Raw genomic sequence first — 15,020 nt, 5'->3', positions numbered from 1 at the left:
CACAGTTTTTCCCCCAGTTTCAGTAAACCAAGCACTACTCTGCGACCTGACCGGCGGTGCTCCGCAGGAGGGGGCAGGAGCCCGACCCAGCAGGTGGGACGGCAGCCCCCTGCCAAGAGCAGGTGGGACCCCCAGCCCCGCCGTGCTGCCACGGGACGCGCAGCCGCCCCTCCTCTGCGTTCCCTCCACAGCCATGACCGCAGCATCGCCGCTAAGGTGCCGGCGTCCCCTCCGCTACCCCATGCACATCCGCGGTCTTGGCCTCCACTCCACTCTGAAAGCTCTTGCGAAACAAAAGGGATGCATCAAAGTAGAGGCAATTTTATAAAATTGATCAAAGCAGAATTTCTCCTTTTCCCTTCCACTCTATCCCCAGCATCCTTCTCTCCAAAGCAGTGTTTTCATTAGGAGAATGGCCAGGACACAGAACAAAACAGGACGACAAACCCGGCAGCAGATCCGAGGAGCACTGGCAACATCCAATCCCAACCACAACGTGCTCCTTTCCTCTCCCCTCGGCTGACAAAAGCCCCTGGCACCGGGGGGACCTGCAGAGACGCAGGACAGCGGACAGCTCTGTGTTTAATTTTCTGTCTCTTTGTGGACAGGGACACCTCCCAGACATTTTTTTATTTCAGGTGGTCACAGAGTCAAAGTAATGGTGACTCTTCCCCTTTTCACGGGCGGCACATAAACCTTCCCCAGTTGGAAGGAGGGTCTCGTTAAAACTGTGACACACCCCCACTGCTTTCTGAAACACCCAGACAAGCCCCTGCTCCTTGCAGAGGTCCTGCCTCTGGCCACTGGCTCCTGCTGACGGTCCCCGGGCAGGCCACGACCTCGGCAAAGTACTGCTGGCAGAGGACCGGATGACGGGACAGCACTAGGGCACGTCCGCAGCTCCGTGAACGCAGGGTCCGCCCCGGCCCACGCCTCCTGGCAACGCATCGGCACCCACGCCCCCACCAGAAAACAGCTCCCACTACCTTCATCCCGCTTGCGCTTGTTGCTCTCGGTGCCAGGGGAGGCGATTCCCAGGATCCCGCTGATGGAGTAGGACGAGCCGGCAGAGTCGGTGCTGACGGATGACACCTGGGTCACAGACCCCGTGGAGGCTGCAAGGCAAAGTCAGGCGGTCAGCGAGCAGGACGATATGAGCACCAGCGTACCCGGCTGCCACAGCCCCTCCGGCTTGGGAAGGACCCCTGCCCAGCCCAGTCCACATCGTGCTGCAGCAGCCTGGGGCACAGCCATCCCTTGCCCCATCACAAGGGGACAGGGTGTGCGCTGTAGGATGGGGGATGCTCTTCCCTTAGTGCACGGTGCCAAAGCACGGGCCGGTCACCCCGTCCCAAGCAAGGCACAGTGGGAAGGCGTTGTCTTAATCGACCCCAGCCCCTGGGACACAACATCTCTCTGCTCCACCCTGATTTTCCACACAGAGCGGCGGACCTTGAGCCACAGCAAAGTGCGGGGGCTTTTCCTCCTCTGAGATTATTTGGGCTCTTCTCAGAGCAAGGCTCGGGACACGGGGCTGCAGCGCAACCCCTCTGTCGAGCTTGAAGATCTCAGGCAGCTCAACGCCCGCGCCGCATCACACCATGCCAGACCACCCTCGCTGAGGGGGTCAGAAACCATGCGCACATTTCACAGGTGATAGTGTGAAGGCAGAGGGAAACCAGGACCCCCAGCCCATCGCCCTTCCACCTGTGGAGCAAGGTCTTACCCATGCCCCAGCAGCTTGCATGGAACAAGGACAAAAAGAAAGCAGCTCTGAGCCCTGACTGAGCCTCTCCGTCCCTGCTGCGGCATGGCACAGCTGCACCCCAAGAGACCCCGTCAACCCAGTGAAGGGCTGTGGATGCCTCGGTCCCCCCCAGGGACACCCCTCCACCAGCATCACCCGCCTCGGGGCACAGCATCGCCCGTCTCGGGACACAGCATCGCCCGTCTGCGGCTGAATTAAAGTTTTGAAAAGTTTTGCCACTTCTTCACTCAAGACTGCAAGTGCACAAAGAATTATGGAAGGGATGGTTGATAGATGAAAAAAACACATTCAAAACTACTTACTGACTAATGATGCAGAAAATGTTATGAATAAGTATCCCTTTCTTGATTTATTACTTTAATTATCTGACATTCTATAGACCCCCATTAGTGGGGGTTTTTTGGTTTAGATTTCAATTTTCTGTCTCATGGTGAAAGCTATTTATCATAATAATCAGTAAAATTCAAAACCTTTTAGCAGTATTTATAAAATTCATTTACTATGTTCAGCCCTTGGAGAATGACAAAGAAGGCGCATTAGCACGTGTGCTGAAGTGTTTTATGCAGAATTATCTGTCCATAAGAATGATTAAAAGTTCTTTAGAATATTTGTAATCCATTATGCTATTTTTTTTAATATTAAAAAAAAAAGTTTTCCTTACCTATGCTGTGACTGGAGGCTGGGACCTGCTGATTGGGTGGCTGCTGCACCTTCGTCCGTATGATCCTGCGTGTAGTTGAAAAGAAACGACTACTGAGCATTAAGGACGCAATTGCAGGAGGCAACAGAGACACTTTTTTCGCAACAGGACACCTCCATCAACAGCAAAATGCCTTTCTGCGTGCTGTCCCCTCGCTGCCCACTGAAGGAGCACGGTTTGGCGGGTGGACCCAGGACCGTATTTTCGCCTGCAGCCCCTTCCCTCAGGGACACCGGGGTGATCAACTCCCACGTGCTCCTCAGGACGCTGCAGGATTTGGTGCTTCGGTGCCTTTGAGGACCTGGTCCTCACCGCCTGGGAGAGAGAGATGCTTTGCTATTTGGGCACCCGTTGGCCCAGCACCCCCTCCTCAGAAGCCGGATGCTTCCGAGTCCAATCGTTCCATTGGGCTGTGACTTGCACCCTTGGGTGCTGGGGCGCGTTTGCGAGGCTGCCCCCAGACCACTCCCGGCACAGTGCTCACACAGCGACAGAACTCAGACACCTCTGGAAAGAACCCACTTAGCCAGATTAATACTGAAACAAAAGCATGCTGGATTAAACGCTAATCTTAAAAGCTGAATAAGGACATTGTTATCGCTGGGGACAGCCTCTGGCCTGATTTATAATGATGTCCATCAGGAAAAATTCAGAAACACAGATAAACTAGAAGGCATGTGTTGCATTGCAAGACAGAGGGCGGCTGCTGGAAGAACCACAGAGGTGCTCTGCCAAGCACTCACCTGCCAATGCCCCTGGGAAAAAGAAAAGACGGGCTCTGAAATGCCTCCGGAGAACACACGGTCTTATCACCAGCAGAACCGTAACGGGCTCAGGGGTAGCACACCGCTCGCTGCGCAAGCCGCCCTGCCTGATGCACCGCGTACTCAGCAGCCACACTGCCATAAGCGTTCCTCCTCTCTTCACCCGACAAGCCCTTCTCCCGTTCCCGCTGCCGTGAGTTTGGAAGAGGGGAGAGGAGGGGAGGCATGAGACGGAGTGGGCCTGGGGACGCGTCCAAGGGAACAAACAGCGCTCGCGTGCTGGAAAGTCACCCCGTGAGCCTGCACAGGAACCACCACCAGTGACAGCCAGCCCCATCCCAGCAGAGAACACGCTGCCGTCCCCTTCCCCTCCCGTCCCTCCACAGCATCCGACGGAGGCTGGCGGGGGCGAGGTCTGTCAGCAGGCCAGCTTTCGGCTGCCAGCCCCAGAGCGAAGCTGGTGGGTGTCAGACATCTCCAGTGGACAGCTCCTCGGCAGCAAATTCCCCAGCCACGTGCTGGAGCAGCCAGGCTGGTGTGAGCATCAGAGGGAGCTGTGCAAGCAGCTTCGGTGGCAGACTGTGTAGCCAGAGACCTGGGACCCTGCGTGAGCAAGACTGGGAATGATCCCCTGCACAAGGGCCCCCTCACGCTGCGGTGAGGGAAGGGTGTCCGGCGCCTTCTGACACATAAACATCTTCATCTCCGGAGGGACGGAGGACTGGAGCACTTTGAAGCAGCTGGGCAGCTCTCGGCTTGTTTGAGCAAAACTAATCGCAATGATTAATTAAGCCTTAATCACACGGAGTTGCTCCTGCTGCGGAAGAGTGGCCTATTATTAATATTAATTAATGTTATTAATTAATAATAATAGTTATTATTCACTCATATACGGGGGCAGCAGCTCAAACTCATGTGCTAAAAGGCACCCTCAGTAGCGGGGATGTGCTGAGCGCTGTCCGCCCCAGAGGCCCTGACGTTCTCCAAGAGCAGCGACAGCTGCCCCAAGAGGAGCCACACGGCCCCGGGGATCCTCTCGCTCCTCCCCGGTGCAGGGATGCCAACGGCTCGGCTTCGCCCTCCCCACAGCAGGACAAGAACCACGCTGTGTGATTCCCGATGGGTTCAGGGCGGCACCCGCTGTGCACCTCAGTGGCGAACACGGGTGTCGGGAGCAGGGTCTGCACCCTCGGCGTGTAACGTCCCGACCAGCAAAGCCTTTAGGTATACACTTAATTTTACATAGGAAGATAAACCCCACAGACTGCAGCATGGAACTGGGAGGATTTCACTCTAAAGCCAAGTGTTTTGATGCGAATCGCAGGTTTCTTGTCACGATCGTTTGGTCTGGGTTCTCCCGACGTGCTCCTAGGCTGGCAAAAACAACTCTCTGGGTAAACAGACTGACTCAAAAAGGTTGTGTGCATTTTTAGAAAGGGATTTTGCACCTTTACGAAAAGGGAAAGATCTTAGCCACAGTCACAAGCATATGAGAAAGAACAAGATTTCCGGCCAAATAACTGGGTGGCAAATCACGACACAGGTTTCTGATGCAATGGCAGTGGGTGTGTGGACATGATCCGTGTGGAAATACGCAAGGACGCAGCAAGAGGTAAGAGTACGGAAACTGGCTCAAAATAGGACTGGAAGCTGCTTAATCTCTCCCTTTCCTAGAGCTACGACTGCCTTTTGGGGAGGTTTTTGGAGGACGCTTGAAGTTCCGCTGCACAGCCGCATGACTGCTCGCGGCAGGGATGCTTCTGGCGTGGTGGGGCTCCAGTTGACTCTCGTGGAAGCAGAGCTCGCCCTTAGTTACTTGAGGTCAGTCAGAATGATATTTTCCTTCGGTTTTCCTGGTGTCTATGTTATTCCCCAAATCCTTCTTAAAACTGAAAGTGCCACATTCACAAGGTTCCTGGATGCTGCTCTGGAGTCTCAGCGAGTCAGGAGCTCCCAGGCAGCAGCAAAGGCCGCGCCTGAACTGACCCATTTTTGCTTTTAACCGTGCAAACGTATGACTCAACGTTCATTTCGGCGAGGCAGAGACACCACTCTCCGCGAACACCGGGGAAGCCACTCCGGCTACTCAAGCGGCAACTCCATGAATGCAAATCAGGTTGGGATAGCCAATAAAAGAATATTGCATCAATTTATTTCATGTCCACAGACACAGATGGGACTTTATAGCGAGCTGCATTCAAAGAATTTGCATGCAATCGCACAAGTGAAAACCATCTCACCAGCGTGGTGAGGCGGAAGCCCAGCACACAGCAGATTCCTGAGCGAAAACGAAAGGGCTCTGCTTGCCAGGGCCGTGCGTCTGCACGAGGCTGCCCAAGCACTCTGCCTTCCAAGTATTAATCCCTTATTATCAGTCTGGCAGGGCTGGAGGCATGGCAGGGTATTTCACTGGGTTTTTTTCAACACTGGCTTTAGGCATCCTTCAACTCGATGAAAGCAGGTGAGCATAACAGGTGTAACTGAGACAGCAGTAGGTCAGCAGAGCCCCAGACCCCGCTGCGAGCCCAGTCCTGCCTGGCACGCTCAGGGCAAAACTCCCAAACACGGGACTGAGGTTCCACACGAGATTCTCCTGCGTTCCACAAAAGCAATTCAAGGCTGCTTAGGTGCGTCCATGTAAGAGGCAGACAGCCGAGGCACTGGAAAGCCACTGACCAAACTCCCGTGGTGATGTTCACACTGACGGTAGCGGGCGGTGGCCAGCACGGTTCTGGGCCAAAATCAGCAAGACCACACAGGCGTCAGGACAGGAGTGGTAACTTAGACCCGTACCTTGGGTCACCTCCTCCAGGCACCCGGGCCCCCGCTTTTCCCAGAGGACTGCTGCCCACTTCACGGCCATCCGAGCCTTCCACCCCGGGAAAGCACATCCCGCTGAAACCCTGCCCCGTCCAGCAGAACCGAGACCTCGCTCAGAGTGAACATGCAGGACGGTTACCAGCGGGGATTGCAACTCAGGGGCTGGGGAATGGGAAAGGACACGGAAGAAGCAAAGGCCATGTGCAGAACCTGCCCGTTCCTCGGAAACGCTCACAATCAGCAATGCTTTGGCCGCTGAAGTGAGCCCACAGCTGCTCCCCAGCCCCGAACGTGCCTGAGCAACACGTGCCAGCTGCATTTCTGGCAAATGGCCCCAGACACCCAGTCCTGCTAAGAAATGAGGATCCAGTGGCAGCGCTTCCAAGGAGCATCCCTGCCTAAGGCCAGACAGATCGTTACCTGTTAATGGAGCTGACGCTGGGCACGGTGTCGTTGTCACACACTCGCTCAGCGAGGAGTCTATCCCTGATCTCCCAGGCAAACATGGTGGGATTTTGGCGTTTGTACTCTGCAATTTTTTCAACGACTTTGGGTGTGGCGACCTTTGGTTTTGATCCTCCAATCACTCCAGGCTTAATACTCCCGGTTTCGTAATACCTGGGACAACATCCAAAACAAAGCTTTAGTTATCACAAATAGACAGAGAACATGCTTTGAGATTTATAGAGAACACAATTTCAAGGTAACCAAACCCCAGCAAATCCTGAGATACATCTTCACTTTCACATACACATTTTCTGCCTATGTAGTGCTTTATCACCTAACAGATTAACTTATAGTAATTGGAATTGGGCCTCGGGATACGATATATATTTTTCTGTAATAGCAAGGCAAAAGAAACAATGCAAGATTAAAGGGCACGCTGGGATCCAAAATTAACTGAAAATGTGTGTTATTAATCAGCGGTACTGGCAATAATAGAAACAAATCACACCGAAGACCACTTTTTGCGGTGGACTCTTTTGTAGTAAATTACTGTTTCTACAGAAATTCTCTGTCACTAATATCTATGGCTTGTTATCGTTTCATAGTGAGATGAAGGCCAGGTAGCGTATTTTATTCACACCTCTGGAACAAATGCACCAGTGTATCTTTTTCCCATTTTGCGTTTTTAATGTACATATTATGGTTTTAATAGTTAATGTTTGTCAAAATCTTTTTAACATTGTGTTTTCAGCAGTTTCAATCATGGATTTCAAGGAAAAGGGAGCTGCTCATGCTCCGGACGGGCCAAGCAGACGTGGAGTTAGTTTCTGTGACCAGTCCTCTGCCAATGCCACTTCGGGAAAGGTGGAGGACGGAATCCCTAAACTGACAGAAATCCGATGGATTTCTTCACATGTAAATCACACAAGAGCAGATCGCAGCTGAGATCCACGACCCCACAAGCCTCACCTTTTCACAAACAGAGCCTTGAACCTGCTGCTAAGAGCAGAAGTCGTACCTTACCCATCGAGGGTCAGGACAGAGACCAAGAAGGAGACCGCGCTCCCCTGTGCCGCGCTGCCCGGGTGCACAACGCACGCGGCGCCCTGCCGGCAACGCGCTTCTTTGTATCCTGTGAATTTTCTCGTGACCGGATGAAAAACAAGCCTCGTTCCTACCTGCAACAACCACCCAACTGCCCCAATTCGGCACGTCCCTCCTGTACAGAGCACACCTCCTCTCCATGAGCCTTTCAACCTGAAAGTCCACCGGGCTGCATGCTCCCGGCAGCTCAAACATGTCCACTCCATGCTCTGTGCCCATATTTCTAGCAGGGAGCTCGGAAAAAAACTCCCAAGCAAGAACATAAGACTGCTTATTAATATATTTTCTCTGCAGCTACTTGACATACCCATTATATGAAAAAAAAAAAAAATTAATTCCTCAATCCTTCCACTGTGAGCAGAACACAAACAGGCTGCGCAGCCGAAGTCTGTCTCGCTGTAACATGCAACCGCGTTCATCAAATTTCTGCCAGCTACCGCTTTTCAATCTTTCTGGGAGAGCTCTGTGTGCAAGGCCCCAAATTCCTCTGAAGAGACTGACGCCGTGTTGTTTGTGCATGTTTTCAGATATTTCAGATGCAGATATGGACTCAGATCCACCAGTCTCCATAAGCCATTTCAGCAATACTTGTAATGGAAAGTGTCAAGCGTCAGGGATGGACTAACCCTCCTCGTGTCCCTAAATGAAGTCTAGTAGCGAGCTTTAGGGCAGGAGGCTAAAATTCAGCTCCTCCTGTGCTTCCCAAGGACACAAAAAAATGACAGCAAACGTGGACCATACAGACACCCTACACCCCTGGCCTCAAAACCATCGCTGCTGGCACCTCTGCTACAAGGAGGTCGTAGAAGGAAGCCAGACAATGCCGTGAATGCTGCCGAACAAAAAGTCACAATTTTCCTCGTTCCAGTCAAAATGACGGATTTTACAAATGTTCCTCAGTGCTTTTCTCCAACAGCGCCTCGCTGCACCGCGACATGGTGCCCGTGGTAACTGCCCATGAGGCAGGACAGACCAGCTGAGCAGAGCATCAGCCGGCAGCTCCAGGAGCCGTGGCTGCATGGACAAGACAGTGCTTCCCACGGTGACTCCATCACGGCAGGCAAACCACGACGGCAAAGGCCCTTGCTGTCATGAGGCTGTGGCTGTGGCGAGCTCACCAGCAGACAAAGCCCTGGTGCCCTCCGGACAGTGAGATCTCCACTCCTGAAGCCTCTAAGTGCTGCCTGCCCACCTGCCCACACTACCTCGAGCCCTGCACCCTCCCGCACAAGGCACGCACATGTCGACAGAAAGACCTGCCTTGTGCGGGAGGGTGCAGGATCAGGCCCAGACCCCCCTCCCCAGGCAGCCGGGAAGACTCTCTGCAAGGGGAGCAGCTCTCGCCCAGTGACACCACCAACACCTCCCTCTTCTTCGCACCAGCCGTGAACCTGGGCACAGCCAAAGGGCTTGCAGGCTGCACAGCACGGGCGTCCCCAACTCCCGTCTCCATTTCAGAGGCAAGGACGGCTGCAGCCAGCTTCATTTTACGCACATTGGGTCCAGGCTGTTCGCTCCCAGCAAGTTGCCAACGCAGGTGAAGAGCGGGCACCCCTGTGGTGCCCTCCTCTGAGGCGTGGGAGCTCCACTTGCACTGCAGCTGATGGTTCCCTGCCTCTGGTGGTTTTTAAGGCTGTATCAAGGACTCAAAATTTCCAACCATAAAATTCCAAATGTAAGGATTTATCATAAGAATTCCCATTTTTCACACACACACGCGCATGAAAAAACACACACTCATGGAGCCGCAATTACAGTGACATTTTACCCACTGTAATTATTAGTTATGAAAATAATGAGCTATGAAATTCCAATTTATTGTTGACAACTTTAATGACAAAGCTCTGGATCCTCACTCTTAGCTCTATAGTGCAAGTATATCTAATGGTAAATCTATTCAAACTAGCAAAAGTAAAACCATCGGACATTGGCCTGGCTGGTAAACAAATGGCCAGTTCCTTAGCTGCGCGCTGGTCCTGATGGGAATTGGTGGCAATCCTGCTGCAGCCAGGAGCACCGCCATCCAAACCGCGCCAGCCACGCCGGGAGCAGGAGCCTGAGCCGGCAGCGGATGCAAGGCCATAACCGAGTGAAACAGCCCATGGTGGGCAGGAAGGTCACAGGTAAAGCCCATGGAAAGTTTTCCTCTCTAAAATAGTAATGGCACCAGCGTCCCTAAACCCACAGCACAAGGAACGCATGCAGCTTGCAGGGCAGCGCATCCCTCCGCGACTGAGGTACGAGAGAAGGAGCAGGGACACCGCGTAGCCTGCATGCGGCTCATGCGGCTCGCTGACGGCATGCCGAGCGTGGCTGCGGGGATGCTGCTCACCAGTTACGGCGAGTACGGGTAAGAGGGGGCTATAGGGAAAAGGATGGCCAAGAGCCACAAAACCAGGGGCCCGTGACTTTGCCGAGTCAGTATGTTTCTGAACGCTTAAAATGTCATTGAGAGACGGTAAGTACTGCTAATCCAAGCAGATCCCCTGCGTCACACTACAAAAAAAAATTAAGTCTTTGCAGCTATGCTATGTCCAGGAAAGCAAATTGGTTAAAAACTAGTAAAGATCATAAAAATAGTAAGAGTAAAAATTCTAAACAATGAAATGAACTGTGAAAGTTTAGTTAATAGTTCGGGAATGATCTTTTCCAGATTATCAAGAAAAACACACTCTAACGAAAAAAAAAATGTTTTACTTAATATTTAGGTTGCTCAACTATCTCGGAATACCTGGAGTTCAAAACTATCTTAACACTATAATTTACACAAATTATGTTCAGATTTGTTCACAAGACACAAAGAAGCAAGGATGGTATTGTTGACCTGAATCTGTGTCAAATCTCAAAAAAAATCTGGAAATGATACAAATTCAGAGTTTAATTTCCTACTGTCATAGTGGCTCAAGCAGCTCCAGCTTGAACAGAAGGCCACTCCCAAAACAGCCAAAATTAAGATGGTTAATAGTTACTTATGATATTCAGTGCCTTAATTAAGAATGTATTGCAGCACAAGAGTAGAAGGCAGCATCGAATTAAACGGTGGGGCAGATTCCAGAACAGCCTGTGTGAGTGCACACACAGCACTGTTGATGCAATATATAATCATATATTTGCTAAAAGAGAGTCTTCTTCAGAAAGCAAAATGACTAACTTCCACAACACCTTTATTTTCACTTCACGAAAGATGACTCCCAGATTTCTGTACTTGTTCAGAACCGACAGGTGTGCCATATATATATACGCCATATATATATAGCAAATACACCCCACATGCTATTTTGCACTTTGCGTTAGAATTACCTGTAAGAAACCGCGAAAGGGGTAAATCAGACATGCGAATAGTGGCACTTTTTTTCCACATCAGGCACATGAAACCATGAGTGGTCACAAAGCCCCCTCCTCACTGCGCTGATTTCCTAAGGTTTCTGCTATTCTCAAACATTTCTTTGCAGTCTTCAATTAAGGGACCAGCGTGGGCACATTTGACGGACACAGAAGGATTCGTCGTCCCCCCTTTACCTGCCAAGTATTTTGCTGACGCAGCCGTGGCTGACGCGGAGCTGCCGAGAGATGTCACACGGCCGGACCCCTTGGTGGGCGAGCTCCACGATCCTTTGGCGAACGACATCTGGGAGGGGGCGGCCGTTCACAAAAACACCCCCCAGCTGATTCACACCTCCATGTCCTGAAACACACAGGGAAGGGGGAGACGGGCAGGAGAAGAAGAGCCGTGTGAAAGTTTCAAACGTTTCTACAGGGCAGACCCCCCAGCCCAGCAGTCCCCGGCACTGGGCATCACCTCCCCAGCATCAGCCAGCTTCCACTTGCTTTTCCCCGGGTGACCCGCAGCACGGAGGCAGCCACGGCTGCGCTGCCTGCGCTGCCGCAATGCCACTCGCTGGAGGGGAGGACCCTCCTGCATGAAGGTTGGGAAGCGGCCACAGGAAACCACACAGTGATGCCCGGCTTCCCGCACGCGCCACTCTCCTCCCGAAGCCAGCGGCCACGTTTGCCTGACTGCAAACTCCAGGGGCAGGCCTGGTGCTGCCCCGTGGAGAAGAGGATGCCCGTGGGCAGCGGGCTGGGAAGCCAACTGAAAATCAGGGTGGGTGACAGCTCAGCCTACACACTATTTGTGTCTAAGCGCAGAAGGGGACAGCTGAAATTAAATACATGTTGGGTTTTTTTTTCCAAATGTCTTGACTTAATCAAGAGAAAAAACAAAAACAGAGCATGATTTCTGCTCCTGTAATTTACAGCAGTCTTGGCAGATATTACAAGCCCACAAATGAAACCTGAACACTCAGGTAAGCCCAGTATATTATTCCTTTTCTAGCAAATTTGCACTGTTCACATCTAGCAAGGTGAATCATATATCTGGGGGAAACGAGACCCACTTGGACGAGTAGTAGTGAAACTGTGTAAAATCCACAAACATGTAATAATCCCATGTACCAAGTGAAGAAATATAATTAACCCTCGTGTTGTTAATCATCCAAACTACTGAGATTACAGAAGAGTGGAGAAACTGAAAACAAGCAATAGGGGCAGTACGGATGCCAGTTCTGGAACAAAAATAATACAGAAAATCTCTCTATTTGCACAGGGCTTGAACGGTACTGAATAAGCTGACAAGCCAAATGCCTCAGTGTTTAAAAAAAAAAAAAACACCACGTTATATAGAGCTATTTTTATTTAAATCTGGTCATTTCACCATTGATAAACTGCTGTCAAACTTTGCAAACACCTTCTAAAACTGTCAGGACACATAATGAATCCACATTAAATATGTGATTGCCAAAACCTGTGACAAGCAGACAAGTGTCTGCTCAGCCTTCATCGGCGAGGGAGGCAGACCTCTGCCAGCGGTCGAGCTGGCCTCAGGCTTGCAGGCCCCTCTGCAGCCCCAGGGTGCGGGGACCAGACCCCAGGCAGCGGGGCTGCCTTCAGCTGCCCCTGCCCAGGGAGCTGCCAGCAGCGCCAGAGATGCGCCGGGGCTGAAAGGATGCCTCGGCCAGAGCAGGGACAACTCAACGGCTGAGGCGTACCAGAGCAACCCCGTAATGCTGCGGCAAACAAGACCTCGGGCTTCTCACTTATTAGCAGCTTTAATTGTACAAAATCACACACAGTGCATTCAATATGAACGGCAAGATCCTGTGGCAGGGATCAGCAAAGGGGGGGAGGGGAGAGGAAAGGAGAGAATTATGAGAGAAGAGAACGAGGGGAGAGAGAGAAAAGGAAAAAGAGGAAGAGAAGGAAGAGAGGAAGAGAAAAGGACAGAGAGGAAGAGAAAAGGAAAGAGAGGAAGAGAAGGAAGAGAGGAAGGAAGAGAGGAAGAGAGGAAGGAAGAGAGCAAGAGAGGAAGAGAGGAAGAGAGAGGGAGAAAGAAAAGAAAGAAAGGAAAGGAAAAGAAAGAAAGAAAGAAAGAAAGAAAGAAGGAAAGGAAAGGAAAGAAAGAAAGGAAAGGAAAGAAGGAGAGACAAAGAGAGAAAGCAAGAAAGAGAGAAGAGAGGAAGAGAGGAAGAGAGGAAGAGAGAAAGAAAGAGAGAAAGAGAGAAAGAGAGAAAGAGAGAAAGAGAGAAAGAGAGAAAGAAAGAAAGAAAGAAAGAAAGAAAGAAAGAAAGAAAGAAAGAAAGAAAGAAAGAAAGAAAGAAAGAAAGAAAGAAAGAAAGAAAGAAAGAAAGAGAAAAAGAAAGAGAAAAAGAAAGAGAAAAAGAAAGAGAAAAAGAAAGAGAGAGAGAAAGAGAGAAAGGAAGGACGAGAGAAAGAGAGAAAGGAAGGACGAGAGAAAGAGAGAAAGGAAGAAAGAAAATAAAGAAATAAAGGAAAGGAAAGGAAAGCATGAATGAAGACCTGTGTTTCCTCAGGGCAAAGGCTGATTCTCTCCCCGAGCCAGTCTCCAGCACCCGGGACGGAGCCCGGGCCTGCCCAGGCCGAGAGAACGGACTCTGCAGCCGCCGGGGGAACAAAGGCTGGGGCCGCCGCCGTCCCTCCCGCCGCGCCGGGGTACCCCCCCCAAACCTGCCACCACCTCGCGAAGCGGCGACGGCGCCGAGCCCGGCCCCCTGCCCAGCCGAGGTCCGCCGGCTGTCGCGCTCCCCGGACGGCTACGGGCGCGGGCAGGCGCCGGGGGCCCCGTCGGGCCGGGGGGCTGCGGGAGGTGGCGGAGGGACGCGGCTCTGGTCCCCGGCCCGGTGCAGGGCTGGGGGAGTGCGGCCGGCGCGCTCCTCTGCCCCTCCGTGCCCCAGTCCGCGACGGGGCGAGACTCGGGGGCACCTTCGGGAGGGAGAAGCCCCGGCGAGGTAGCGGGCACGGGGTCCGGGTCCCTTCCCGGAGCCGCGGGGCTGCTGCGGGCAGGGAAGCTGGGGCGGGCGAAGAACGAGCCAGCCTGAGCGGCGGCCGGTCCCGGGAAGCCGCCTGCGATGGTCAGGGCCGCTCCCGCTGTCCCCCGCCCGCCTCAGTGCCCCCAGGGCCCGGGACGGCGGCGGCCTCATGATTTGCCCACGGGGGACGGGAAAGCCGCAGGCCCCGTGGCGGCTCCAGAAGGGGCCGAGGTCCCGGTCGGGACGGCACCGTCCCCGGCCGCGGTGCCCCGGGCTGCGCCGCCGGCCCCGCTCCGCGCGCCAGCGGGAGTCCCCGCCGCTGCCCGGCTCCCCCGTTCTCTGTCGTGTTTCAGCAGGGTCCCCTCCCCTCACCCGGGGGAGCAGCGGGTCCGGAGATGGTTTGGCGGCGAATGGCCCCGGGGGCTCCCCCGCTGCGGCCGGCGGCGGCAGCGAAGGCATCGGGATTTTGTTGGTTTTTTTTTCTTCTGTTTTGCCACGAAATTCCTGCGGAAGGTATCGATTTTCCACGGCTGCTAATGACGGAGAGTGCCGCTAAAACCCGCCGCGGCTTCTCCCGCCCGGGGTGTCCAGCCCCCTGCGGGAAGCGCGTCCTCCGTGGGCTGCGGGTCCGGGAGCGCCGCGTCCCGGTCGCCCCCGCGGCCGGGCGGGAAGGGGCGCTCCGCGTCCCCCCCGCGCCCCGCACCGCGGGCTTTCCGCTCTTAAAGTTCCATTTTCAAAAACGCGGTTGAGTTCAACGACGGAAGAGAAAGAAACGCGGGTTTAAAACGCCGTGTTTTCGCGAAAGTCCGTTTTCACGGGCGCGCAGAAGCGCGCTACCGGCTGCCATCCCGGCTCTGGACACCTTCCGAAACCGTGTGACGGACAGCGGGATTGGGGAGCGGGCAGATAAACAGCGAGCGAGAGGAAGACGGCGGAAGGGAGATTTCCAGCCCTCGCGCTGGGTGGTTTATTTCGCAAACAAATTTCTTTTAGCCAAACGGCTTCGGTGCACCAGGAAATGAGATTAGTTCGACCTTAAATTTCCTCGCAATCTCTCGCCGTAATGCAGCGTTTAACTCACCGTGAGAGAA

General features: G+C 53.2%; 1 protein-coding gene across 7 annotated transcripts in view; it reads right to left on the bottom strand.

Annotated features, from left to right (window-relative positions):
• The window catches only part of PAX5 (paired box 5), a 144,197-nt gene that overhangs the window by 125,102 nt on the left and 4,075 nt on the right, over positions 1-15,020 (bottom strand). For 5 of the 7 annotated variants that reach the window (XM_086628767.1, XM_086628768.1, XM_086628771.1 and 2 more), the window contains exons 2-5: positions 11,123-11,288; positions 6,473-6,670; positions 2,430-2,494; positions 987-1,115 (exon numbers count right to left, since the gene is read on the bottom strand). In XM_086628767.1, the coding sequence (XP_086484893.1) occupies positions 987-1,115; positions 2,430-2,494; positions 6,473-6,670; positions 11,123-11,288 (558 nt within the window). The remainder of the gene's footprint in view (positions 1-986; positions 1,116-2,429; positions 2,495-6,472; positions 6,671-11,122; positions 11,289-15,020) is intronic. The other 2 variants (XM_086628773.1, XM_086628774.1) reach the window with 2 other exon arrangements.

This window comes from Tauraco erythrolophus, chromosome Z, assembly GCF_009769465.1.
Source record: "Tauraco erythrolophus isolate bTauEry1 chromosome Z, bTauEry1.pri, whole genome shotgun sequence".
In the NCBI taxonomy this organism is placed as follows: Eukaryota; Metazoa; Chordata; class Aves; order Musophagiformes; family Musophagidae; genus Tauraco; species Tauraco erythrolophus.
This window is presented reverse-complemented; position numbering and strand designations above follow the sequence as displayed.